This window comes from Mercenaria mercenaria, chromosome 10 (assembly GCF_021730395.1).
Source record: "Mercenaria mercenaria strain notata chromosome 10, MADL_Memer_1, whole genome shotgun sequence".
NCBI lineage: Eukaryota > Metazoa > Mollusca > Bivalvia > Venerida > Veneridae > Mercenaria > Mercenaria mercenaria.
The window spans coordinates 81016235-81033459 of NC_069370.1; the positions used below are offsets into that span (position 1 = coordinate 81016235).

Genomic DNA, 17225 nt, shown 5'->3' on the forward strand with positions numbered 1-17225 from the left:
CCATTTTATAAATGTGCTTTTAATTAATGGCAAGATCAGGATTCTCATACAAGAATAAAGAAAGTTATCAAAACGAAAGTGTTACACCATCCATGAAAAATAGCATGCCAAAACCATCAATTTTGCACTTTTTGAACAGCCTGCAATGATCCCGCTGCAAGAACAATGCCCAATTTTATTGCATTTCTCAATATAATAGTCCTTACTGAACTTCGGAATATAAACGGAATGGGGGCCCATCCAGCTCGTTTTTTTTTCACAAAATAGCGAAAAAGTTCCTGAGTGTCAATCAACAAGCACAGAACCCTTCCGTGATTTGAATTTTCCGCAAAAAGGTGCCTCATTGATTCATACAAAGCTACCAGCAGTTAGTTTTACAACTGACAGAATTTTACATGTGTCAGCTGTATAAATTTTCTAAAGAAATAACAATCATTATCTCTCACCTTAATTTAAAGACATCCAAAATCACGAAGTTCTAATTATAACAAAATTCGAAGTGTACCATGCTACCTTTAGAACAACACGTTTAAACATGGCACGCGAGCGCTGTCTTGCATGAAATGATTTTACATTTATTTATAAGTATCAACGAGCTGTTCATTGAAGATTTATCTAAAGGATATGTAACACGATATATCAAGCTTGTAACCTTCAAAGTTTGAAGATATATTATGTAAGACTGAAACTGCTCAATATATTCAAAATTAACAGGGGTACAGCATCCAGTTATGTGCCATTTATATGATACATTCATCCGCACAAATTAATATATTGTTCAGACAGTTGTTGACATGCTCACACTTATAATTAAGGCATTTGGAATTGAACCAAATCAGTAGCATTCTGCATCAAAAGCACAATTAAAGAAATATGCAAAGATTAGCCCAGAGTTAGAAATTTCTCGCATTTTCTTACATCATTCAGGCAATTTTGATCTATGTTCCATTTCATGTCAAATTTCAAATTGAAGTTTGGTCATATTATGAAAATTAGAATATGATTTTTTGTTTCTGAAATATTTTAAAAGTTCCAAATCAAGAAAGAAAAGATGACCGCGTCGGGAATCGAACCCCGGACCGCATATAAACCCTATCAATAGCAGTAAAGACATTTTCCCGTCGTCGTAACCAATAGCGCTATAGCTGAAGTAGTGAATAATGTCTTCAAAATATACATATTTATTATTGAGAAAGTTTACACGGAGTAAAAGCGTGACAAACCCTTTTCGGTTTTCATCGTAAAAAGTAGTAAAAACAGCAAATTCTCATGTGTTTCCGTAACATAATGTTTGTCAGTAATTAAGTTTTAAAGCCTTCTTAAGAAATATAACATTTATTTCAAGATATCTAAAAGATTTTTTTTTTTGTCGAACGATCTGGAGGCATGCTGCTTTAAAATGTTTTAAGATATATTAAGAATAAAGTTACACCATTTGAAATAGTCCACGGCAATTTGATATTGATTTCCGATAGGTTTCGCCAATCACCGGGTAGTGCTTTTGATAAGAAATAAAACTGTTTTAGGATCGGTAAAGGTACATTATCCCCTGCTGTGCAGTCTCATTATATTCGCCACAATACCGCTGTAAGATCACTTTATATATTTCCTTTGTATCTAATGCAACATTGGTATATATCAATATTACCGCTGTAGAGCTTTTGTAATGTAATATGCTTATTGCAGTAGAAAAATATTTTAGATTTAACAGATAAAGTAATAACGTTAAGCTTTAAATAACTACTAATATACAGATTTTATTTAGATCGTTGTAAACGAGTTTTGATTACAAAAATAGTCATATTTTTGATGACCAAATTTTGTCTTAAAACTCATAACGTGACATGAGAAAGCGCCTTACATAGTTGCTTTAAATAATCCATGGTAGTTCCATTCGTAGTCTCCCCTTTAGATATCTAAAGAAACAAAATTGCCAGTGTAATAAAGGGGCTTGGTATACTTTACATTGAAAAATGGCCTTTTGAGCAAATTGCTTAAAAAGTGTTGACTAAAACTTTCACCCTTTGAAATTAAAAAAACTTAAAGATTGTAACGAAAGCAAGAAAAGTGTCCCTTCTACATGCCGTTTTTCGACCAAACTTTCTAAACGAAAAAGATCCATTTACGTTTTAATTTGACGTTGCGTCAGATGTGATTGAAAGCCATTTACGAGTATATATGTAATAACGCAGTTTCATCACTGAACAATTCATATATACAAATTATGAGAGCGAGCATAATATTCATTTAATGAGTTCAACATATCCAGTTCTGAAACTAAACTGCACGAAATCAATATGCTGTTTCACACCAATCAGAAATAACATCACGCCATAAAGTTAAGTAGGAAGACTGTAAGAATACTTTTGCTGATTAAAAATAGTTCCATTATCAACGTAATGAACAGTAAATATAATATCCAAGATGTAATAGTTATAGTATGTGTGAGAGTGTGTTACTAGGATATATCAGAGGTAGGGGTACATCGAGGGTATTTTTCTCTGCACATATCGTCGAGGCCGGTAGGCCGAGACAGATATGTGAAGAGAAAAATAACGAGATGTACCCCTAGCTCTGATATATCCTCGTAACACACGAGCATTACATATTAGAACTGTTTTATCGCATAGTTTTTTCATTAAAAATATATTATTTTCATTTAAATTTGTTTATTACTATTTTTACTCTTTTGATTCCCTTTCTGCGCCTCGCTGACTGAAACACTAAAACTTCTGTTTTAGAAAATGTGTTCCCCAGATAAAAGTATCCAACAGATTTCTGCATTGGTTTTAAATCTTTGCATTTCACTGACCAAACATATTGTAAAACTTGTTATTTTGTATGTAAAAAAAAATCAAATTGAGAAATCTCAGAATTTCATATATTTCATGTATTTCTGAATTTGGCGATAACTATCGAGTTTTTGAAATATTCTAGTTTATTTATTCTTTTACTTTATAAATGTAAGTGTTTGTGATAATTCTTGTGTAAACTGGAGCTAAAATCATCTTTTCTTTGAAAGGAAAAACTTATATTCCCTCGATAGGACCTCAATAGAGAAAAAGTGTTGCGATATATATCGGAACAGTTTTACTGTGCTGATATATATCGCAACACTTTTTTTCTAATGAAACTCAATAGAGATTTCTGTGTTGATATATATCGTAACAGTTTTGTAAAATATCAGCACAGATTTTGTAGTAATAATGTGTGTTACCATGTTTAACATACTGCAAAGATCAAAGGAAAATTGCCGCACTATGCGATAAGTCCTATATATTTAAGTTGTTTGATTCATTTACAATATCCGATCACGTCCGTGGAAATATAGCAAAAGATAATAAGTTAGGGTAGATTTCTCGGATACACATTTCAGTTTTATGCAATATATAGAATAATTTCATGGAGTCGACAAGGTGCACATGTATGTGATAATAGTATGTTTTATGTATGCATTCTTACTTTAGAGAGGTGATACTAGTACGCTTCCGTATAGGATTTCATTCTTTATTTCAATGAACGTCTAATGTCTCAGAATTTAGAAAAAATCTGTTTACACTCTGTTAGCGGTACAAGCTCGCTTAATATCTAAGATTTCCGATTAAGCCGTTGCTTTCGGGCATGAGTGGTGTGGTGCATTTCATTACCTCTCATGAACGGCTTAAAAGAAGAAACGCGATCGTTTTAAATTAACTATTTTTGAAAAAAAAAAAACATATATCCATAATCATGTTTTGTGAACATTGCTGTAGCTAACAAACTAAGTAGAGTACATTATTACATATAACGTATTTCAATTTTGACTAAGTACGTTCAAAATATTGAATTTTTTTTAACAGAACAGAACAGAAAAGACCAGACCAGACTAGATCAGACTACACTAGACTAGACTAGAATAGAATATTTTATTTAGCCAATCAAGGGTCATATATAATGACATGTATAATCACAAACATACGGGGAGAACATAATTGACAAAAATTTAAATATGGACATTAAGGCAAATAAAGCTGCATTCGTATTCTTAAGACACAATTAAAATAAGCTTATGAAAATGAAAAAACAAAGACAAGAAACTATTGCTGAGATTGAAGTAAACTCTACAGTCAATTATGACTTCCATTCATTGTTGGTGCTACATGATCTGATTAGTTAGCTAGCAGGAGAGATCTTTTATTATATATATCATGTAAATATCTAAGAAATATCAATAAAATTGCAGGATCTTCAGAGGACATTAACCATACAAATTTTTGTTCATTATTTAACAAAGAAAAGGTTCTATGTGGACGAATCCGTTTCTGGATGATAACTCAAGTACGCTTGGGGCTAGGATCATTAAAGTTGACAGTTAGATTGGTCATGAGCAGCAGATGACCTCTATTGATTTTGAAGTCAGTAGGTCAAAGGTCAAGGTCACAGTGGCCCGGATCAGTTAAACCTTTCTGGGCGATAACTTAAGAATGCTTAGGCCTAGGATAAGGAAACTTAATAGTGATGTTTATCATGACCAGCTAATAATCCCTGTTGATTTTGAGATCAGCAGGTCAAAGTCAAGGTCACACTGACCCAGAATAGTAGAACGTTTGTGTAGAGTAACCAAATAATTTCTTAAGTGGAACTCTATTAGAAAGGTATTGAATGGAATCCGAGATCCAAAAGGATTAGAAAATATATCACCACTATTTCAAGTAAAGGGAGACGTTTTATAGCCGCTACACGGCACTTAAAATGTTGTTGTGGGTACAGCATAAGTATTTAACCTTTACTTGATCTTATTGTGATATACTGTTTGATCCACCAATTACGTAATAATTGTGTTAATTTTGACTTAATTTTAGAAATTCCAGTAAAAAGCTATACACTGGATATCATTTCCTAATCATTCCATCAGGAAATTAATCCAAACTCAAAATTTCAAAACTTCGCCTGTCCTAAATTGACAAAATTTACGATGGAAAATATGCTATCATAATTTGTTTGCAGCATGTTATCGCCTTTTTTTCAACTAAACGGTTCATGTTACAGACCTTGAGGTTATGAAATTATTGCTGTATGTTGTGAAAAGTATTGTCTTATATTCGAAGAGAAATCATGCAAAACTTTTCTTACGGAAAAAGGTTGATCAAACTGCAAAAACAACAAAGTACTGATTAAATTAAGTTACAGTGGACATGAAATAATCTTTTATCGTCCCCTTACGGTCTATGTTTTGCAATTCGGAGGGCAAAGTATCATTTATCTGTACATCTGCATTACCCAAAAACTGTTTAACTTGTTAAAATAAAAGTACGAAAGAGCATTAGTGCCAGGTGCGTTTTTTATTAACCCGAAATGTCGAGCTAGTAACTTGAAATTTCTAGTTAATAAGTCAAAATTTCGAGTAACATTAGTCGAAATTTCGAGTTACTATCTTGCCCTTTATTTGCAAAATTTGTATGTCTGCCCGTCTGTCAAAGGCCGAGAATGTAATGGACGACTTTTGACTCTTCGAAGTAGAATCATCTATCTATACATGCATATATTGTACCGAACATATAGGGACTTGAACATATATTACCATACATCAATGTACCACTATAGCCTTCAGACGACCTTCATTCACATGTATAGTATGTTCAGGTGGTACGGCTCGAACCAGGTCGCAAATCTTCTAGATATGGTCAAAATAGTGAAATATTCTAAGTTTGAATACTTCCCGGTCACCTTCTATGACCTCTCATGAAAGTCTAGATCAGTCCAGGTTCCCGGTTTTATTGTCAGACTCCAAACTACACGTTCATTTAGGGTATGTCTATATTTCAATGCCATATGGGCTCAAACTAAGTCGAAAACCTTCCAGACTTAAAGAAACATAGTTTAGGCACCTGTGGTCTTCCTCCAACATAAAAGCTTGGAAGTCGCCATATGGCCTATCATTGTGTCGGTGGGACGTTAACCTCAACAAAATAAATAAATAGATAAATAGATAAACATAGTTTAAATAGTGATATTTTCTATGAGCAAACGCTGCTCGGTCATCTTAATTATATGACCCTGTAGGGCTACCCGGTGGATATACCAGGTACCTAATCTTGGCCAAGACCTATACATTAATGTAAACTTGTAGTTAGTTGCTCGAAATTTCGAGTTAGTAACTGGAAGTTTCGAGATACATATCTCGAAATGTCGAGATATTAACTCGAAATTTCGACTTATTAACTCGAAATTTCGAGATACGTCACTCGACATTTCGACTTAGTAACTTGAAATTTCGAGTTACTTACTCGAAATTTTGAGTTAATAAAAAACACACCGGGCACTAATGCTCTTTCGTATAAAACAGAAGACAATTTCAAAAGATGTCGTTGGGTAATGTTATTTAAGTTTTGACAATCTATCATATGATCATTACAAATAAACATTAGTGACAGGCAAACAAAACAGAAAGCTAAACTCGATGACATTAAATTAAAGGAATGTGTTGCTTTGTTTCAAATTGAAGTTAAAATTGCTGAAGTTTGCTGAAGGTAAATAATTATTTTTAGTTTTATATTTATTCAAGTTTTGTTTCAAAATCAGATAACAAGAGGGGGATTTTATCACTATTTTTCATCAGAAACAGTCGCCTCTTAAACATATGTCTCTCAGACATTTACATTTATAGATGTTCGTTTGTGATCAGTTTGCAAATCTTAACACATGAACTTATTAAGAGAACAAATTATTAGAATTAAGGAGAGAAAGTTAAATCCTATGATATACCAAACATACATATACTCGGGGACCTAAACTATAGGAAGATTGATTGGGTAAAAAAGTCAATAAAGACACGGGGTCAAGCCTAAGTAATTGTGACGGCCAGATACTTATAGATATTTTAAATGAGAATAGTGCGGAACAAATTATAATGTTTCCAACCAGGGAGAAACACTTTAGATTTGTTTATTACAACAACCCCTGACCAGATAAAGGACATTAATTCACCTGATAAATTATGATGTTATCATGGGCACATTTACAAACTTTAAACCATACAGAAAAGAGCAAAAAAGAACTTTTTTAGTTTACTCTAAAGTAGACTACAGCACAATGAGATATGAAATGTCTAATTTTAGTAATGATAAATACTTTAACGGATACCAGAATAATCGTAGTGTAGAAGAAAACTTGAACCTATTTAAAACAGCAGTTATAAATTATATAAAGAAAAACATCCCGAGCAAAAGAAGTAAGGGATCGAAGTCAGTACCATGGATATCAAATAAGATTAAAGCACTTGTCAAAAAAACGTAACCGTGTCCATTCAAGTTTTAAAAAAACTGGCAACATCAGACTGAAAAACAAATGGCGAAAAATTAGACAGTGAAAAAGGAAGTAAAAATTGCTCATGATACATATTATGTAAACAACTAAACAACCTTATCGGGGATATTAAAAGTGACTCGAAACCTTTTTGGAAATATATCAATAGTAAAAAAACAAAACAATTTGGAATTCCTCCATTAAAAACCGATGACAGTTGAATCTGATATTGATAAAGCAAGTGTATTGAATAAAGAATTCACAAGTGTCTTTACAAAAACTGAATATACGTCTGTACCAGTTTCACTCCAAGAAGGATATGTTAAAATGGAAAACATACTAGTGACACAGAAAGGGGTAGAAAAGCTTTTAACAGGATTAAATACATCTAAAGCAATGGGACCTGATTCGTCACATCCGAAAGTGATAGAAGAGCTCGGCTCAAGCATTGCAAGTATACTTCCACACTTATTTAAACAATCAATTAATGTAGGTAAAATACCTGAAGACTGGAAAATGGCAAACATCTGCCCAATATATAAAAAGAAGGATAAATCTCTACTTAGTAACTATCGGTCGGTATCATTGACTTGTATCTGTTTTAAAGTGCTTGAGCACATTGTTTGTTTTAAAATAAATGAAACATTTTGAAACCCATAATATTCTTAACAGTAGGCAACATGCATTTAGGAAGCATCATAGCTGTGAAACACAACTAGCAACAGTGGTTAATGACTGGGCATATTCAGTAGACAGAAACAAACAAGTGGATAATTTTATTCTTGACTTCGAAAAGGCGTTTGATACCGTGCCACACGAACTACTTTTAAAATCCAAAATGCATAAATACGGTGTAAGATCCATTCTTTTAAACTGGATTGACTCTTTTTTATCCCCCGACGAAAGTCGGAGGGATATAGTTTTGACGTTGTCCGTCCGTCCGTCCGTCCGTCCTTCCGTCCGTCTTTCCGTCCGTCCTTCCGTCTTTCCGTCCGTCCGTCCGTCCGTCCGTCCGGAGCCATATCTAGGAAATGGTTGGGAATATTTATTTAAAACTTCATATACCTGTTCACCACAATGAGTTCTTGCGACCCGTCAAGTTTCAGTCAGATTGCCCAAGTAACACCAGAGTTATGGCCCTTAGAAGTTTCTAGTGTTAACTATATAGGGTACTATAAATATGGCAATTTCTGCATCATAACTTTTGATATATTTGACCTAGAACTATGAAACTCAAACAGAATTTAGATCACCATAATGTGGTTGTGTACACACAATTTCATTTGGATTTATTTGTAAATTAAGAGTTATTGCCCTTTAATTGTATAAAAATCCACATATTTGTACATAACAAACTTACCATTTTGTAGAATTTCATTAAATTTCTTTCATTCTTTTCCATGAACATTTATTGTAAACATGTGAAGTTGTGTACCCACACCTGGTCACCCCCTTACCTTTATCACACACCTCCCCCCCCTACCCCCCGCCCCCCCCCCCCCCCCCAAAAAAAAAAAAAAATATTCCTTATTTTAGATTTTTTTCGAACAAACTTCATATACATGTTCACCACTATGAGGTTATGGGGCCCATCAAGTTTCAGACAGATTGCCCAAGTAACACCAGAGTTATGGCCCTTAGAAGTTTCTAGTGTTAACTATATAGGGTACTATAGATCTATAGATATGCCAATTTCTGCATCATAACTTTTGATATATTTGATCTAGAACTATGAAACTTTAACAGAATTTAGAGCACTATAATGTGGTTGTGCACAGACAGTTTTGTACGGATTTCTTTTTGTAACTTCAGAGTTATTGCCCTTTAATTGTCTAAAAATCCACATATTTGTACATAACAAACTTACCATTTGGCAGAATTTCATTAAATTTCTTTCATTCTTTTCTGTGAACATTTATTATAAACATGTGAAGTTGCGCACCCACACCTGGTCACCCACTTGCATTGGTCACACCCCCTCCCCCTCCCAACTCCCTCCCCCCCTCCCCCAAAATTTTTTTTTTCTTTTCTTATTTTAGATTTTTTTCAAACCTTCCAAGTTGTACCATTCCCCCACCTCACTTCTCCACCCAGTCATGCCCACCACTGATCAAGCATCCTCTGCCCCCCCCCCCCACTCCAACTTCACCCTTTTACCTTTTTTTTTTCATTTTTAATTTTCAATCAATATTTATAATCAGCATGTGAAATTTTGTTTCCTCTCCCGTTCCCCTGCACCCCCACCCCCTAAAAAAATAAATATATACATATATCTATATATAGATATATATATTTCCATTCCTTTTTTTTTTTTTTTTTAAATGTTCAAACCTTCAACATGTTAAGTTGTGACTGCACAAACCTTGCCCTCAGCCATGTTCAAGATATCTTACCTATGTTCTCTTAAGGACATCTGATCTTTTAAGTTCAAATGTACAAGTAAAACAGCAACACCTGGTGCCAAACCACTCAAAGACAATATTTCATTCCAGTTAAACTTCAAGCTAACATTTCAATTAACTGCATTTAATTTTAAAAGCTAAGCTTATTACAGTAAGCATATCCCATTCAAAATAAATTCTTTAGTCAGGATCAAAGTATCATACATTTATTATGTACTCTTTAATTAAACATTTGTTTTCTGTTAAATTGATTTTGACTAATGAAATTATTTGCTTCTTATTAACATCCTTAACTTTTTGCCGGATATATCTTTTTGCCATTCCTCACCACAAACCCTTTCGGCGGGGGATACCAATTCATCGAATTTGCTTGTTAGTAAATCCAGTCAGTGTGCAGTGTGTAATAGTCAATGGGGAATCCTCCAACGTATCATCAGTACTATCAGGAGCACTGCAGGAAACAGTGCTAGGACCTATCTTATTTTTAATACATATAAATGACATCTGATAATATCACATCAAATTTTAGGTTTTTCGCAGATGACTGTGTATGCTACCGGGAAATACTAACGAATAAAGGCTACATAGAATTACAAAAAGACATTGATAAACTAGGAGAATGGGCAACTGCATGGGGGATGAGATTTCAACTAGTTAAATGTAACATGATGTCCCTGTCTAGAAACAATCTATAAAATATCAATACACCCTTAAAAGTACTCCTCTGGAATTTCTGAAGTCAATTTAATACTGAATATAACACGTGACCTTACTTGGAATAAACATATCAAAGAAACATGCAATAAGGCTTATAGAACATTGGGGTTATTAAGAAGGAATTTATATGCCTGTTCTCAAGATGTCTAACATCAGGCTTATAAATTACATATTTGTATCACAGTAAAGGATTTATCACATAATATTTCATGCGGAATGATCAGTGAAGGCTAAAATGATCACAAAGTTGTCAGCCAAAATAGAAAACTCACTACTTCTGACGAAAATAAAAAAAAAAATATTTATACTTTAAAAATGTAAGTATAGCTACATTTAAATGAAATCAGTACAGCAGCAAAAATAAAAAATATAAATGACTAAGATAAGAATTAAATTTCTAAGACTTGTCTGTTTAAATCAATTAAAAGATTTTAATATACTACAACTGAAAGACTATTAAAATCAATTAGGCATTAAAAAGGATTTGATGGCATGCTTAAATGAATGGGAAGATTCAATTTCCCTAAGATGTTGAGGGAGACCATTCCACAAGACAATCCCTTTGTAAGCAAAAGACTTTCTACCAAAGCTACTCATCCTCTCTGGCAAAGAAAACCGACCAGTATCAACAAAGGAATAATTAGAATCAAAAGAATTTGATGATGGAAGTGCAAACACTCTAGATCTGGTAAAATGGTCATGGGCTGGAAAATGGGATGTAAAATGCTCCTTAAGATATTCCGGTGCAGTGCCTGACTATATTCTATGGACATGACAGAGAGTTATCTGATCTACTCTCTTTGAGACAGGCAACCAATTTAGAGACTTGAATTGCTCTGACCCAACATGTGACCTACTATCCATGTTCAAATAAAATTGATCATTTTATTTTGAGTAGTGTGAAGCCTATTTTTCCAATACTTGGTCAAACTTGGATACCAACTAGAGCATACATAATCAGAATGACACTGTATTAGAGACATTACTAAAAGCTTCTTAGTATGAAGATCCAAGAACTGATACTTTCTATGAAGGAATTTTAACCGAGCATTAGACTTTGTGACCACTGAACGTGCAATTTCATCACCGAAAGATTTCGGTCTGATGTAGCACCCAAATACTTCACTGAACTGGTTGCTTGAATGTTTGTACCATTACAAGAAACATTTTAAGCATTTTGTGTCTTTAACCTAGGCTTAGTCCCAAAGAGAATAGACTCTGTTTAACCAAGATGGAGTGAAAGCTTGTTGTCAATAAGCCATTCACTTATATTTTCCATTTCCATAGATAAAATAGACTCAATATCAGCTATACTTTTACCATATACAAAAATTCCAGAGTCATCAGCATACAGTAATAACTTATTTTTGACCACAGCTGACATATCATTGACATAGATTATAAAAAAAGGGGGACCAAGGATTGAACCTTGGGGAACCCCGCAGGTTACAGGGGCACGATTGGAATGGACACCTGAAACAGCAACTAACTGGTGTCTATCAGAAAGATATGATTGGAACCAGAGAACAGCATCTGAACTAAGGCCAGTTGCATTCAGTTTTATTAACAAAATACTATGATTAACTGTATCGAACGCCTTCTGTAAATCCAGCAGAACCATTCCAACCATGTTACCTTTATCCATTTGAAACTTGACAAAATCTGAAAGATGGATAAGTAAGGTATCCGTGGAAAATCAACGTCTGAACCCCGACTGAAAACTATATAAAAAAAAATTCTCATTCAAGTAACCTTCCATTTGATCATAAATGACCCTTTCAAAATTCTTGGAAAGTATACATAAAATAGACACAGGACGACAGTTACCAACATCGGTTTTATCGTTCTTCTTATAAAGAGGGATAACCCGGGCATTCTTAAGATCATCGGGAACAGAACCCTGGATAATTGAAAGATTGATAGTATGAGTCAAAGGACTGGCTATAACTGAAGCACTGTCCCTTAAAAACCTACAGGGGATGCCATCTAAACCAGTAGCCTTATTAGCACTGAGTCTGTTAAGATACTTCAGAATCTTGTTTTCAGAAACAATTGAAAATGAAAAACTATTCGGAAAAATAAATAAAATTTATTTACAAATGATTTACCTTCAACTAATTTTGATGCAACGGTTGTATAAAAACTATTGAATTTTTCTGCAACATTTAAAAAATCAAAGCTAACTTCTCCATCAATTTTCAAACCAATGTTGCTAGAAGAACTAACACCTTTCTCATATGGCAAACCAAGCTGTTTTAAACATTTCCAGAGCGATTTAGAGTCTGATTTATTGCTTTCTACACTCTCTTTGAAATAATTTTTCTTTGCATTGAGTACTATTTCTATGTTGTTTAAAACTTTCATAATGTTCAGTTGTTGTATTCTTTTTGTACAAATTAAAAGCTTTGTCTCTAGCATTGATACTTTGTAGAATGTCATCATTGATCCATGGCTCTGTTCGCTGTTTAATGCGAACTTCCTTTACAGGGGCATGCATGTCCAAAACAGACATAAAAATGTTTTTTGAAATTACACCATGCTTCACTAACATTATCACTGAGTATTACAGTTGACCAGTCAGATGAAAGTAACGACTGTTGAAAATCTTCTCTATTATAGTTTTTTTCTGAGATCTGATTTTAACATTGTTGTGTTTACCAATTGAAGAACGAGTAATTTTCCTGGTACAAAATATCATAGAATGGTCACTCAAAGATACATCAACAACACCACTATTTGAAATTTTATCTTTGTCTAAAACAAGTATGAGGTCAATTATTGTAGAAAATGATGGTGAGATTCTGGTAGGATCCTTTATTAACTGCTTGAAATTGAAAAGCTCACAAAAAGATGATAAGTTGGTAAGAAGCGAACATTTAATACCACTAACATTTGTGTTAAAATCATCAAAAATTAAGGTTTCACGTGTAATAAAATCATCACAAGAATGGCACAGTGTTTCCAGGATGTTATAAAAGTTTTGGTGGTCTGTAGATGACTCCACAAAGTATGGGTTTGGATTTGGGCAGAAGAATATCCACCCAGATAGCCTCCAGATCCGGATGGTTAAATCATGACGGGGGTTAAACGCCAGGTCATTCCTTATGTAAGCGCAAACGCCACCTCCTCGACCGTCCGGCCTGTCTCTTCTTTGAACATTATTATTAGAAATATGAATTTCAGACTCTGGCACAGATGTGTCAAGCCAAGTTTCAGATATGAATATAGCTGCAGGATTGTATTTTCTGGCTAGAATACGAATTTCCTCCAACTTTGGTATCAAACTACGTGTATTTAGATGAATGAAATGCAAACCACGCTTTCGATGAAAGTTAATGCCAGATTTTTCACTATTTTCTCTATGGACGGGGCCGGGGCATGGATGAACGTCACCACACAGTAGAAGCCACACTGGGGTAGTTTTCTGACTTTTAGTAATGCGAATGTTTGAAGTTCAGAACCAGTGGACCATCTAGTTAAATCTATACGTGTTACCAAGAACAAACATGAGGAAATTTTAACCTTATATATGCTAGGACAGACGTTTATAAGTATAGTTTCATACCTAACACACTACGCGATTGGAATTCACTATCACACGATCTCATTCAGAAATATAGGATAATAGATTTCCGCTTAAAGGGAACTCGTGTTTGAAACAAATAAGCATATAATGCACAGCTGCTATGTAAAAAAACTAAAGCATGTTTGAATGTATAAACTGTATTGCGTGTTAGTATAAAAAAAAAAAAAAAATTAATGTATTAACACCCAAAGTGTAAATTCGTTCTACGTACCACTTTATAACTGGAGAAGTGATTTATTTTCTTTCTTTTTTCTTAAAGATTTTTTTTTCTTAGATCTGTTATATTTAGCCAACTTGAATAGAAGTGATGATGATATTCACTAAGTACAAGAAACGGCGACAACGACATTATTAATACGTTTTACTTCACCGCATTATACGGCGTTTTGTTTCGTTTTGAACTCTTAGATAGGTGTTTGTTATAAGCTAAATTATTTGAGCTTATTGTTCAAATACGAGAATTTTTTTTGATGTCCGCTTTGGCGGTAGCATTACAAAATTCACTTACTCAAATGCTTTGAAACGTTTCAAACATGTCTTCGGCAGCATATCTTCACCTTGTATGACACGAAATGCTGTTATCATAATGAGAAAATTATGCTCGTTTTTAATATACAAAAAACTGTTTAAGGTTTGTAATAGTCATGTTTCTAAAAAAAAGTCAACACAAATGCTTTCAAATCTTACACATATCTTCGGCATTTAAAGGTGACCTCATAGGAGTAGTCACATAACTATAGGTTTTATTTTGTCAAAATTACGTTTCTTTTAATCTTAGAAAAGTTTTAATCATGCTTTGTTTTGTTACCCGTAACCAATGTGAGAATTGATCAGTATTTTTTCTTGTCCTATCAGGTATGAATGCTTGTGCAAAATAGTTTCAATATCCATCCGTGCATAAAAGAGTTCAAGCTGCACAAGAAATGATTAACGATGTTCTTGTCAAAATTTGTTTTATAGAATGTAAAGATTTTTTTCTGCAGTATGATCATGTGACCTGGATTGAACATCACGGTGAGTCACAGTTCATAACTGCCATCAAATGCAAAAGGGTGAATAATTGGACAATAATCATTTTACAAGGCAGAAAAAGACCCCGAGAGTGTTACATGGTGTTAATACACTTTGACTTAGTGGTCTAGTTACATGTTGATGACAGTTTTGATATTGACAAGTATGTCTATGCCATTTTTATGAGGTGCAGGTAGAAAATGTGACTTTTAAACATCTGTCCATGATTTTACCTAAGGTCATAGTGTTTTATCGAAAATGGTTCAATTTTAATATATACCTAGCTTTCAGATATTTATGCAAATTATGTAGTTATGTGACTAATGGGCTGAATAAGTATATTATATGATTCAAACTGAAAGATTCCAGACCTCAGATAATTTAACTGTTAAACAGGTTTAAATCTGATAAGGACATATATTCTGATCAAATTCCATAAAGAACATCTGGAAATTGCCGCATCTTGAGTGTATATCAGTTTCTTTCTATAAACGACCTAGCAACAATTGCTTTTATTGCTTTTAACAGGTTATTCTATGACTTCTGTACGAAAGCCTCGGTTAAACACTACAACATCATATAATTTTTTCCTGCGGAACAACAGTCCCGTATTTGTCAGAACAAGCATTGTGTACATAAAATGATATCCGTAATCCATAAATGTACATAAGTGTAGCATTTAGCTTAAAATGTTTTGCATTTATCATCGGCAATAAGCATTATATATTTGAAATTTAGCATGGCGTGTTTGATTTCGCAATCGTCATAATATATCTACATCATCCTCGTCAATAACTAATTCATCATATCTAATCGAGATCGTCATATTCATTACTTACTATTTGCCTTTACCAATTTAGAATGTGAGACTGTTCCATATTGCGTTGATACTATTTTAGAGGGGACTTGTATACGAATGGTTTGGGGTGGCAAGTATGTTTTTTTATCCCGTAGCCACGAGATAATTAATTCGTGGTCATAAGTTAGTATCTCCTTCCCACAAGTTAGTATCTCGAGGCCACAAGATAAGGGAAACTTCTATATGCCGTTCAAGTTATCTCGAAACCACCAAATGCTAACTGATTGAAACGAATTTTTATTTCGTTGGACTGATATTCTACCTTCTGCCAACTTGATAATATCTCATGGCCACGATATAAAAAGTTCACACTTGTCTCCTCAGAGCTTCCGTAGTTATATTTTCGGGTTTGTTCATGCACCATTCATAACCTGAGTAAGCAATTATATAAATAGCAAAACAATTTAGAAACTGGGCTGTATGTAAAAAGCTACGAATGTAATGAAAATCATGCATACTTACAGGTAATATTGAGTTCATGAACAAACAAAGTCTTAGCATACGGTCTTCTACCATGTATCTACTGCGCGAGAGACGACTACACTTTTATCGAAACGGAAACAAAAGTGCAAAACATATAAAGATAATTCCTTTTTTGTTGTTGTTGAAAATAAAGTGAAGGAAAAGAAAACTTAATGGTATTTAAAGTTACTACGGATAATTGGTAATATTACAATTTTAATCTTTGTTCAAAAACACTTCCTGTACGATATTGATGATTGAAAAAGAATGTTAATTTTGATTAAATTTTGCATTTTTCTTAAACACTTCCTTTTTCTAGTCTTACAATAGCAGAGTTTAAACTATGAAATATCAAATAGATTTTAGCTTACCGACTTCTTAAGTCCAATTTTCAGTATTTAACTGTTTTCCTAATTCATTTCGTTTCGAAAATAGAAATATTTGGAACTACTTTTTCCACGAAATAAAGAAATATAGGTCAATGATAAATTTAGCACAACACGTTTAAACATGACACCTGAGCGCTGTCTTGATTGAAATGATTTTAGATTAGTATCAAAAAGACTACCTGCTCATTGAAAAATTATGTAAAAGATATGTAACACGATATGTCAAGATTGTAACCTTAAAAGTTTGAAGATATATTATGTTCTACCGGGGTTATAATGTGCGAACGTAAGGCTGAAACTGCTCGATATGTTCAAAATTATAAGGATTACAGTACACAGTTATGTGCCATTTATATGATACACCCATCCGCACAGTTAATACACTATTTTGACAGTTGTTGACATGCTCGCATTTTGGAAGCAACACTTATCATAAGGGCATTTGGAAATTAAGCATAATGTATAAAGCATTTTAGTATTTAGCAATTCAGTAGCATTATGAATCAAAATACAGG

At 33.5% G+C, this 17225-nt stretch overlaps 1 protein-coding gene across 3 annotated transcripts in view; it reads right to left on the bottom strand.

The window, feature by feature from the left end:
• LOC128546022 (uncharacterized) overlaps window positions 1–16854 on the bottom strand; it is a 43537-nt gene extending 26683 nt beyond the window's left edge. Inside the window, exon 1 of one of the 3 annotated variants that reach the window (XM_053516611.1) lies at window positions 16693–16854. Coding sequence is in view for 1 of the 3 variants with exons in the window: in XM_053516610.1 (XP_053372585.1) it covers window positions 16322–16375 (54 nt within the window). In the remaining 2 variants the exon portion in view is untranslated. Of the gene's footprint in view, window positions 1–446; window positions 573–16321; window positions 16643–16692 lie in introns of those variants that run through there. The other 2 variants (XM_053516610.1, XM_053516612.1) reach the window with 2 other exon arrangements.
• Between the last annotated feature and the right edge of the window lie 371 nt (window positions 16855–17225).